This window comes from Manis javanica, chromosome 10 (genome assembly GCF_040802235.1).
Source record: "Manis javanica isolate MJ-LG chromosome 10, MJ_LKY, whole genome shotgun sequence".
Lineage (NCBI taxonomy): Eukaryota > Metazoa > Chordata > Mammalia > Pholidota > Manidae > Manis > Manis javanica.
Genome location: NC_133165.1, coordinates 69,245,684 through 69,258,467, shown reverse-complemented (window position 1 = coordinate 69,258,467; position 12,784 = coordinate 69,245,684). Strand labels below are relative to the sequence as shown.

General features: G+C 43.6%; 1 protein-coding gene across 1 annotated transcript in view; it reads right to left on the bottom strand.

Annotated features, from left to right (window-relative positions):
• TBC1D15 (TBC1 domain family member 15) overlaps positions 1–12,784 on the bottom strand; it is a 124,481-nt gene that overhangs the window by 63,798 nt on the left and 47,899 nt on the right. The window contains 2 exon segments of the mRNA XM_073215602.1: positions 37–111; positions 531–629. Coding sequence (XP_073071703.1) covers positions 37–111; positions 531–629 — 174 coding nt within the window.

Here is a 12,784-nt window from a genome sequence, read left to right as displayed (position 1 = left end):
CATTTCTTTGATCACACATTTTCATTTCTTAGGTACCTTTCCAGCATAGAGAATACTAGAAGAATCTAATGCATCATCCAATGGTCTCCAATCCACTATTACTTCGGCATCCTAGAGAAAGAAATTATAAACAATATTTACTATTTAACAATATCTTACATTCTTAGTCACCCATTTTTATTCCATGAACCCAAAATGAAATTTCTAACCCCTTAAATATTAGCACTTTAAATATACACTATCATATGAAACCACTACTTGACAACAAATGTTAGCGATTTTTAAATTCTACTTACTTTTCTTTATAAATAAAAGTTACTGCAAATTTCATCTAAGTTTTATAGTACTCCATGCCATTTTACTAGCTTATCTGAAGTATTTTATTTCTATCATTTTCATGCTAAATTTCCAACCACTGTTCACTTACATAATTTTATCTTACACATGAAATTCAAACTTATAGATAATGCCCCAAAGATGAACCACTACCACAAACAATTATTAAATAAAATCATTAACTAGAAACATACCTTTTCTAAAACACTTAATATTCCTGAAATCAAGCTATCTTGGTCATTGGTCTTTCCAAAAGATGAATGAATATAGACTCCTTCCTGTTCATATACAATCTGAAATAGCAAAAATAAGATTAATGATATCATTTTTCCTCAGCATTATTTCAATATTTGTTTTAAAAACTTGGGATGTTTTCCTATAACGCTTGAAGCAAGTTTGATTATTTCTATATAAATTATTTTTAAAATACCCAAAAAAATAGTAACAATGACATAAATCTGGGCTATGTTTACATGAGAGTATACACATGCCAAAATTAATCAAGCTGTACAATAAGATTTCTGCATTTTACTGAATAAAAAAACTTTTAAGAAATATTTAAAAATACTACTCAGTCTTAAGAGCACTTCAAACTAAGATACACTAGAAGGACATTTTCTTTGCTATACATGAAAGTGTGTTGTTTTAGTGATAATTATAATCTTGACCTCCTACATAAACAAAGATGTCAGGCTAAAATGCTACGTGCCTCAATATATAAGTTCCACTTGAAATATATTTTTAAGAAACATTAAGGAAAAAGTGGGTTTAAGCTGAAAATGGATCTGAAAATATTCAAGTAGAAGAAAAATGAAATACAATAAGGAATCAAACTTTCTAACTATTTCCATAATAGCACATATATGCCTTAAAAATATCTTGGTGTTTTTGTAGCACAGTGACACAGCAACTTAGGGAATAATATGGGAATTTTAAAGCGTACTGATGAGGAATTCAAAGAATGACCAGTTTAAACTCAAAATTCAGTTCAAGCTCAGAAATATTTACTGAATAGTTCCATATGTAAAAACATGTAAAAGAATAGAGCTATCTGCTCGATTCTGTTTCCCAAAATCATATAAAATACAAAAATACAGCAAATACAACTGAATACAAAAATGACTTGGTGGATCATGGAACGATGGCGGTGTGAGTAGTTCCGTGGAAATCTCCTCCCCAAAACATATATATCTATGAAAATACAATAAATACAACTATTCCTAAAAGAGACACCAGTGGATGCAGTAAAACAGCCAGAACACATCTACATCTGCGAAAACTCAACATCACACAAAGGAGGTAAGATACAAGCCGCGGCCAGGCGGGACCCAAATGCTCTCCCACCCCAGAACCCGGCGGGAAGAAAGGAGTCGGAACGTGGAGGGAGTGAAAGCCCAGAACTGCTAAACAACCAGTTCTAGAAATCCGCAGCCGGAGCACAGATACAAGGTGCACAGGGTGCTGGATATTAGAGAAACGGAAAAGCAAAACCTGTGGGCAGGTCCCCACAACCGGGGCTCCTGAGACAAAAGAAAAGTGAGTGCTTTCTTCAAGTCTTAAAGAGACAGGGACCCCACAGCTGGATGAAGTCATCCCGGCACACTTAGCTAGCAGCTGGGAATCCCAGGGAACAATAGACACCCTAAACCCTGGGGCGGCAGTGCAGTTCTGAAGTCCCTCACGACACTAAGCAGCCTGCCAGTCATTCCTCCAACTGGTGCAGACCCCGACACACCAGCCCAGTAGTGGGAGAGTGGCAGCGCGCATCAGGGGCAGTGGCGCCAGAGGGGACCGGGAGCAGATCGCATGCACCGGCGGTGCCACTGGGAACGGCTCGTACGAGCCCACCACAGCGGCAACCAAACAGCCCAGGTGCAGCCCACACACAATGGGGGCAATGGCGCCAGAGAAACAAGGGAGAGGTCCGCGCAGGAGAGGCCCGCGCGCACCTGCAGTAGTGCCAGAGGGAGCAGCCGCCATCCCAGCAGCCAACTGGAATCCCAGCCCAACGCACAGCCACCCGGGCCAGACCCAAAGGCCACTGCTCGCACACAGCTGCCTGGCAGGGGCGCCGCTATTGCGGAGTAGTGCACCTGGTGTACCTGCGACTCCCCGCACGGCTCCATGCTACTCTGATGGAGACCCCGCCCACAGTAGCTTAGGGGATTAACCTGGTGGCTGCTCCAGGAGTGCGGGTAACTGACACAGGCAGTGGAGAAGGACAAGGCATCCAGCAAGCAGGAAAGGACTTTCTTCTCCCAGCTGACACACCCAAAACCCTCCTACAGCCACCGCTATCACCATGAAAAGGCAAAAAAATTTAGTCCAGTCCGAGATAGTTCAGACAACACCTGAGAGAGGATCTGCAGAGACAGACCAAACCAGTCTCCCTGAAAAAGAATTCAAAATAAATATCATAAACATGCTGACAGAGCCGCAGAGAAATATACAAGAGCTAAGGGATGACGTCTGGAGGGAGATTAGAGATATGAAACACTCTCTGGAAGGATTTATAAGCAGAATGGATAAGATGAAAGAGGCCATTGATGGAATAGAAACCAGAGAATAGGAACGCATAGAAGCTGACTCAGAGAGAGACAAAAGGATCTCCAGGAATGAAACAATACTAAGAGAACTGTGTGACCAATCCAGAAGGAACAATATCCGCATTAAAGGGGTACCAGAAGAAGAAGAGAGAGAAAAAGGGATAGAAAGTGTATTTGAACAAATAATTGCTGAGAACTTCCCCAAACGGGGGGAGGAAATAGTTGCTCAGACTACGGAAGCACACAGAACTCCCAAGACAAGGGACCCAAAGAGGAAAACATCATGACACATGATAATTAAAATGGCAAAGATCAAGGACAAGGACAGAGTATTAAAGGCAAACAGAGACAGAAAACAGGTCACCTACAAAGAAAAACCAACCAGGCTATCATCAGACTTCTCAACAGAAACCTTACAGGCCAGAAGAGAATGGCATGATATATTTAATGCAATGAAACAGAAGGGCCTTGAACCAAGGATACTGTATCCAGCATGATTATCATTTAAATATGAAGGAGGGATTAATCAATTCCCAGACAAGCAAAAGTTGAGGGAATTTGCCTCCCACAAACCACCTCTACGGGGTATTTTAGAGGGACTACTCTAGATGGAAGTACTCCTAAGGTTAAATAGATGTCACCAGAGAAAATAAAATCACAGCAAAGAAAGCAAACCAACCAAATAATAACTAAAGGCAAAAAATAAAATCAATTACCCACAAAAGCAGTCAAACGAAACACAAAAGACCACAGAATAAAACACCCAACATATAAAGAATGGAGGAGGAGGAATAAGAAGGGAGAGAAATAAAAATCATCAGATAATGTTTATAATAGCACAATAAGCGACTTAAGTTACACAGAAAGATAGTAAAGAAGCTAACCCTGAACCTTTGGTAACCACGAATCTAAACCATGCAATGGCAATAAGTACATATCTTTCAATAATCACCCTAAATGTAAATGGACTGAATGCACCAATGAAAAGACACAGAGTAATAGAATGGATAAAAAAGCAAAACCCACCTATATACTGCTTACAAGAGGCTCACCTCAAACCCAAAGACATGCACAGATTAAAAGTCAAGGGATGGAAAAAGATATTTCATGCAAACAGCAATGAGAAAAAACCAGGTGTTGCAATACTAGTATCAGACAAAATAGACTTCAAAACAAAGAAAGTAACAAGAGATAAAGAAGGACATTACATAACGATAAAGGGCTCAGTACAACAAGAGGATATAACCATTATAAACATATACGCACCCAATACAGGAGCTCCAATATATGTGAAACAAATACTAAGAGAATTAAGGGAGGAAATAGAATGCAATGCATTCATTTTGGGAGACTTTAACACACCACTCACTCCAAAGGACAGATCCACCAGACAGAAAATAAGTAAGGATACAGAGGCACTGAACAACACACTAGAGCAGATGGACCTAATAGACATCTATAGAACTCTACATCCAAAAGCAACAGGATACACATTCTTCTCAAGTGTACACAGAACAGCCTCCAAAACAGACCACATACTGGGTCACAAAAAGAGCCTCAGTAAATTCCAAAAGACTGAAATCTTACCAACCAACTTCTCAGACCACAAAGGTATAAAACTAGAAATAAATTCTACAAAGCATGCAAAAAGGCTCACGAACACATGGAGGCTTAACAACATGCTCCTAAATAATCAATGGATCAATGACGAAATTAAAATGGAGATATAGCAATACATGGAAACAAATGACAACAACAACACAAAGCCCCAACTTCTGTGGGATGCCGCGAAAGCAGTCTTAAGAGGAAAGTATACAGCAACCCAAGCATATTTTAAGAAGGAAGAACAATCCCAAATGAACAGTCTAATGTCAAAATTATTGAAATTGGAAAAATAAGAACAAATGAGGCCTAAGATCAGCAGACGGAGGGACATAATAAAGATCAGAGAAGAAATAAATAAAATTGAGAAGAATAAAACAATAGAAAAAAAATCAATGAAACCAAGAGCTGGTTCTTCTAGAAAATAAACAAAATAGATAAGCCTCTAGTTATTAAGAGTCAAAGAAAGTCAACACACATTGACAGAATCAGAAACGAGAAAGGAAAAATCATGAAGGACCCCACAGAAATACAAAGAATTATTACAGAATACTATGAAAACCTATATGCTAACAAGCTGGAAAACCTAGGAGAAATAGAGAACATCCTAGAAATATACAACCTTCCAAGACTGACCCAGAAACAAAGAGAAAATCTAAACAGACCAATTACCAGCAACGAAATTGAATCAGTAATCAAAAAACTACCCAAGACCAAAACCCCCAGGCCAGATGGATTTACCTCGGAATTTTATCAGACATAGAGAGAAGACATAATACCCATTCTCATTAAAGTTTTTCAAAAAATAGAAGAGGAGGGAATACTCCCAAACTCATACTATCAAGCCAACATCACCCTAATACCAAAACCAGGCAAAGACCCCACCAAAAAAGGAAATCACAGACCAATATCCCTAATGAACATAGATACAAATACTCAAAAAAATATTAGCAAACCGAATTCAAAAATATATCAAAAAGATCATGCACTATGACCAAGTGCAATTCATCAAAGATGCAAGGATGGTACAGCATTTGAAAATCCATAAATATCATCTACCACATCAACAAGGACAAAAACCACATGATCATCTCCATAGATGCTGAACAAGCATTCAACAAAATTCAACATTCATTTGTGATAAAAACTCTCAACAAAATGGGCATAAAGGGCAAGTACCTCAACATAATAAAGGCCATATATGATAAACCCACAGCTAACATCATACTGAACAGTGAGAGGTTGAAACCTTTTCCTCTGAGATCAGGAACAAGACAGGGATGCCCACTCTCCCCACTGTTACTCACCGTGGTACTGGAGGTCCTAGCCATGGCAATCAGACAGAACAAAGAAATACAAGGGATCCAGATTAGTAAAGAAGTTAAACTGTCACTATTTGCAGATGACATGATATTATACATAAAAAACCCTAAAAACTCCACTGCAAAACTACTAGAACTAATATCGGAATTCAGCAAAGTTGCAGGATACAAAATTAACACACAGAAATCTGTAGCTTTCCTATACACTAACAATGAACTAATAGAAAGAGAAATCAGGAAAATAATTCCATTCACAATAGCATCAAAAAGAATAAATTACCTAGGAATAAACCTAACCAAGGAAGTGAAAGACCTATACCATGAAAACTACAAGACACTCTTAAGAGAAATTAAAGAGGTCACTAACAAATGGAAACTCATCCCATGCTCCTGGCTAGGAAGAATTAATATCATCAAAATGGCCATCTTGCCCAAAGCAATATACAGATTCGATGAAATCCCTATCAAATTACCAACAGCATTCTTCAATGAACTGGAACAAACAGTTCAAAAATTCATATGGAACCGTCAAAGACCCCGAATAGTCAACGCAATCCTGAGATGGAAGAATAAGGTGGGGGAGATCTTGATCCCCAACTTCAAGCTCTACTACAAAGCCACAGTAATCAAGACAATTTGGTACTGGCACGAGAACAGACCCACAGACCAGTGGAACAGAATAGAGACCCCAGACATTAACCCAAACATAAATGGCCAATTAATATTTGATAAAGGAGCCATGGACATACAATGGGGAAATGACAGTCTCTTCAACAGATGGTGCTGGCTAAACTGGACAGCTACATGTAAGAGAATGAAACTGGATCAGTGTCTAACCCCATACACAAAAGTAAATTTAAAATGGATAAAAGACCTGAATGTAAGTCATGAAACCATAAAACTCTTAGAAAAAAACATAGCCAAAAACCTCATGGACATAAACATGAGTGACTTCATGAACATATCTCCCCGCGCATGGGAAACAAAGGCAAAAATGAACAATTGGGACTATATCAAGCTAAAAAGCTTCTGTACAGCAAAGGACACCATCAATAGAACAAAAAAGTATCCTACAGTACGGGAGAACATATTCATAAATGACAGATCCGATAAAGGGTTGACATCCAAAATATATAAACAGCTCACTCTCCTCAACACACAAAAAGCAAATAATGCAGTTAAAAAATGGGCAGAGGAGCGGAATAGACAGTTCTCTAAAGAAGAAGTTCAGGTGGCCAACAGACACATGAAAAGATACTCCACATAACTAGTTATCAGAGAAATGCAAATTAAAACCACAATGAGATATCACCTCAAACCAGGGAGGATTGCCATCATCAAAAAGACAAACAACAACAAATGTTGGCGAGGTTGTGGAGAAAGGGGAACCCTCCTACACTGCTGGTGGGAATGTAAATTAGTTCATCCATTGTGGAAAGCAGTATGGAGGTTCCTCAGAATGCTCAAAATAGAAATACCATTTGACCCAGGAATTCCACTTCTAGGAATTTACCCTAAGAATGCAGCAGCCCAGTTTGAAAGAGACAGATGCACCCCTATGTTTACCATTGCATTATTTACAATAGCCAAGATATGGAAGCAACCTAAGTGTCCATCAGTAGATGAATGGATAAAGATGTGGTAAATATACACAATGGAATATTACTCAGCCATAAGAAAAAAACAGATCCTACCATTCGCAACAACATGAATGGAGCTACAGGGCATTATGCTCAGTGAAATAAGCCAGGCGGAGAAAGACAAGTACCAAATTATTTCACTTATATGTGGAGTATAAGAACAAAGGAAAAGTGAAGGAACAAAACAGCAGCAGAATCACAGAACCCAAGAATGGACTAACAGTTATCAAAGGGAAAGGAACTGGGGAGGATGGTTGGGAAGGTAGAGATAAGGGCAGGGAAAAAGAAAGGGGGCATTACGATTAGCATGTATAGTGTGGGGGGGTCACGGGGAGGGCTGTGCAACACAGAGAAGACAAGTAGTGATTTTACAGCATCTTACTATGCTGATGGACAGTGACTGTGAAGGGTATGTAGGGGGGACTTGGTGAAGCGGGGAGCCTAGTAAACATAATGTTCTTCATGTAATTGTAGATTAATGATACCAAAATAAAATAATATATTATAAAAAAATGACTTGAAGACTGCAGAACTGACTATCTACATCTGGGGAAGAACAGAAGACCTCACAGCAAAGGGTAAAGTGGCAAAGCCAAGATCCAGCAGGACCCAAGCCCTGCCTCCACCCCAGCCCATAGGCAGTAGGAAGAGGAACAGAGTGGAGAGGGAGTAGGAGCCAAGGATCACTAAACACCTGGCCCTGAAGATCTGCTATGGAACACAAATTCACATTACATGGTGCTATGGTAATTAGGGGGGCTGGACAACAAAGACAGGAGGAACATTCAGGGAGGCTGAGATTCCAGCTACTTGAGGAGAATAGGCACACTCCACTAGACCTCTGAGACAAAAGCAAAGCGGACAGTTTGAAAGACTTCCCGGGAGCAGGAGAGGTACCAGAGAGGCAAGGCCTACACAGTACTCCCTGCTGAGGAGAAAGGGCAGATGAACAATACCTCTCAAGCCCCTCTTGGTCCAACAGACTGGGACCTCTTGGGAGCCCCAGACACTCCATCCCCCCCACTGGCAACTCAGCCCTTTCTTCACAGCACAGCCTGCAGATGGCCTACTTGGCCTGGCAATGGTATCAGGCTTTGCTGTCAGGTAGGCAGAGGGAGAATCTCCCAGCTCTCACAGCCTTTTTTGAGGACGGGCTGCAGGAGCATGCCACTGGAGCTCCATCCTCCAGGCAGTCATTGGTCCTGTCCACCTGCAGCCCCACCATTTCTGCAGACCAGGCAAAGGGCAGCTCCACCCACAACAACTCCTGCAGTGCATCCCTGAGGCTTCGCAATGACGGCACGGCCAGCTGACGGCCCACACAGCCCGCCTGAAAACAGATCACTACAAGACAGACAGAAAGGTGCCCACCTGCTACATGCCAACAGCTGGGGATCCCGCACTAGAAAATGAAGTGTCTGGAGCTTCTTTCTGGGCACTAGAGGACCCCTCATCCATAAATCTATTACATAGGAAACACTGAAAATACAAGGAGGCTGAGGAATTTGTTCCAAATAAAACTACAAAACACTACAAAGAGGGCTGAGTGACCCTGAAATCACCTATCTTATTGGTAAAGACTCCAAAATAATAGTCATACACATGCTCACAGATCTACAGAAAAATAGTCAAGACCTCAGGCAGGACCTCAACAAAAAGTCAAAAGACCTGCAAAAGAACAGAGTATCTGAAATCAAACATACAATCGAGGGATTTAATAGCAGACTTTCACAGGATGAAGACATTGTAAATGAGTTGGGAATTAGGGAGCAAGAAAACAATGAAGCCGAAAAACAGTGAGAAAAAGTATCTCTAGGGATGAAAGAATAAGAGAGCTGTTACCAATTCACACAGAATAATATTCACATAATAGGGATACCAGAAGGAGAAGAGGGGCACAAAGGGATAAAACGCCTCTTTGAGGAAATAATTGCTGAAAACTTCCCCAATCTGGGGAAGGAAATAGACACTCAGGTCATGGAAGCACAGAGAGCCCCAAAAAAAGGAACCCCAAGAAAAAAAAACCCCAAGACATATAATAATTAAAATGGCAAAGATCAAGGACAAGGAGGGAATGTTGAAATCAACCAGAGAGAGAAAATATTTTATTTCTAAGGGAAACCCCATCAGGTTATCAGCAGACTTCTCACCAGAAACTTGAGAGGCTAGAAGGGAGAGGCACAACATATTTAATGCAATGAAACAGAAGGGCCTTCAACCAAGAATACTCTATCTGGCAAAATTATCATTTAAATTTGAAGCAGGGATTAAATAATTTTCAGATAAGCAAAAGTTACGGGAATTCACCACCACAAACCATCTGTGCAGTGCATGTAAAAAGGACTACTCTAAATGGAAGTGCTCCTAAGGCTAAATAGCTGTCACCAGAGAAAAAAAAGAACACAGCAAAGGTGAAGGGCCCCCACCCATAACATGGCGAACTTCCTGCTTCTCTTCTGGGTCTTCGGTTCCCGCCAGCACCACCTGAAGCCCAATCACCTCTCGCCCCCCTCCCAATCCCAGCACCTAGCCAATAGCCACCAGCCCCATAGAAGTAACACCTCAATCAGCTCATGCCCCTTCCTATATAACCCAGCACCTTTCCCTAATAAAGCGGAATTCTCTGGTGAATTGCTGCTGTGTGTCACTCCTTCCTTTCATTGGTGCCAAAACCCGGGAGACAGGACACCCCAACTGGGCCCCGTCTTCCCTCTGACACCAGCAGCAGCTTGCCCTCATCCTCTTTTTCCAGCACTGGCTCCTCACACTCACCACTCCTCTTTGGCCTTTGGGTAAGTTTTCCCCCGGAGCGGGCCACTCTTCCCCGAGCTATCGCAGCACCATTGACCGTGATCATCCGGCAAGGCCCTGACACTTGGAGATGAGGAGGGAACTCTCCCCGCCTCAGGCCTTCACGGCTGCGGTGGACCCTCAGGCCCCTCCTCCAACAGCCATAAACGAGGTGACTCCTTTGCGGATGAGAACGCTCCCCTTTCCCCCCCTATTCCTTCTGCTCCTTCCGCCGAAAATTCCTAGTACTAGGTTCCTCATGACTCCAGCACTCTGCCTTCTTAGAGAAGTATGGGTGACGACCCACACTTCCTAAGAAACTCTGACTCGTATACGTGTTTCCACAGACCACCAAGGATCATTGGGGACACCCTTTGTCTCCTTGCGGTCTGCTCCCAGTCTGAGGATCTCCATTCATCTTCCCCTGTTTGTCTCCTTCTCTGTCCTTTAGCCATGGGAGCCTCCTCATCCCTCCCTGAAAGTTCACCTCTTGAATGCCTGCTCAAGCATCTAACTGACACGTGATATAAAACCAAAACTTCTCCGTAAATACTGCTCCTAAGATTGGCCTACATACCCGCTAGACAATAACAACCAAAGGCCCGCAGGGGGTACTCTTGATCCTAACATTACTCGCTATCTTTTTAACTACTGCCAGCACCTGAAAAAATGGAAGGAGATTCCCTATATCGAGGCTTTTCACATCCTAGCCCAAAATCCCAGCCTCTGCACCACCTGTTCCCCGCCCCAAGCTCTCCTAGCCTGCAAGCCGTCTCCCTCCCCTCCACACACTCCCAGTCCCTCTTCGATTACCTTTGACCCAGCTGATGAACCTCCGCCATACAGGCTTCCGCCTTCGGCCCCTCCCCCTCCTACAACCCCTCCGCCCTCTTCGACCGTTGCAGCCACCTCCACCTCCTCCCCAGCAGAAGACTCCCATCCTCTCCCCCCTCCTCTCCTACAACAACCCCTCCGCCCTCTTCCGTCGCCTCCACCTCCTCCCCTGCAGAAGCCTCCCGTCCTCTCCCTTCCCCCTCCTCTCCTACAACATCCCCTACCCCTTCCTCCACCACCATCTCCTCCCCTCCGCCTTTGTCCCCCTCACCTTCCCCCCCCCGATCGAGCCTGAGCCTTTCAGCCCCCCTCTAACTAAGTCCCAGGAGCCTCCTCCGTCTTTGCCCCTATCACCTGTCTCTCCCCCACAGACTGAGCCAGAACCCTTTAGTCCCCTCAGACTCAGTCCCGAGGGCCTCCCAAAATTATCGCCCTCCCGCCTCCAGGAGGTAGCAGGATCCGAAGGCATCATGCACGTTCACGTCCCTTTCTCCTTAGGAGATTTAGCCCAACTTGAGAAATGCCTAGGTTCCTTTTCCACTGATCCCACGACATATATCAGGGAGTTTCAATGGACCCTCCAGTCTTACAGCCTCACACATCATGACATTTTCATGCTCCTGGCCAATACCCTCCTTCCTGAAGAGCGTAGACGAGTTTGGGACTTCGCCCAAACGCACACTACCGAAACCCAAAGGACTGACCCCACCTATCCGCCTGGCCCCACCGCTGTCCCTGAACAAGACCCACACTGGGATTATAACACCGCCGTGGGTCTCCACTCTCAAGATATCTTCGCCTGCTGCTTAATAGCAGGTCTGAAAAAGGCAGCTCGTAAAGTAGTCAACTTTCAAAAGCTCCAAGACATAATTCAAAGGAGGGAGGAAACTCCCTCCGAGTTCTTAGACTCACTCAAGCCCTATTACAGTACACCAGCCTAGACCCAGAAATGCCTGATGAAAGACATGTCCTTATGACATACTTCTTAGCTCAAAGCTACCCCGACATTAAAGCTAAACTCAAAAAGTTAGAACAGGGCCCTGCTACCCCACAGACTGAGATCCTAACAGTGGCCTTTAAAGTCTTCCATAACCGGGAGGAGGAGAAAGAACGCCATAAACAAAAGGCTGATCAGGCCAACTTCTAAATGTTGGCCCAGCTGATAAAACCACAACCTGGGCGCCCCTCTACAAACAAGCCCCCCCCCCCCCCAGGAGCTTGTTTCAAGTGCAGAAAAGAAGGACATTGGTCAAAGGCATGCCCCTCCCCCAGATCTCCTACCACCCCATGCCCCAGATGCCACAAAAAGGGCCACTGGGGGTCTGATTGCCCAACCACCTGAAGGGGAGGCTGGACGAACAACCCCCATCCTAAGCCCGCCATAGTGGGACTGGCAGAAGAAGATTGACAGGGCGCGGGGGCTTCTCGCCCGACCATTTCCATCACCAAACAGGAGCCCAGGGTTACTTTAATAGTAGACGGTCGCCCCATCTCCTTCCTCCTAGACACAGAAGCCACCTTCTCAGTCCTGTGAGAATACCGGGGCCCTACCACGCCTGCCATTACTCCTAAAGTCGGGGTCGGAGGTAAACAGATTTTCCCATTAAACCCCCCCCTTTTATGCACAATCCAGGACAATCCCATACCTTTTTCCCACTCCTTGCCAACGCACTAACCCTAATACCCCCCTCAAAGCCCGACCCTTCCCTGCTCA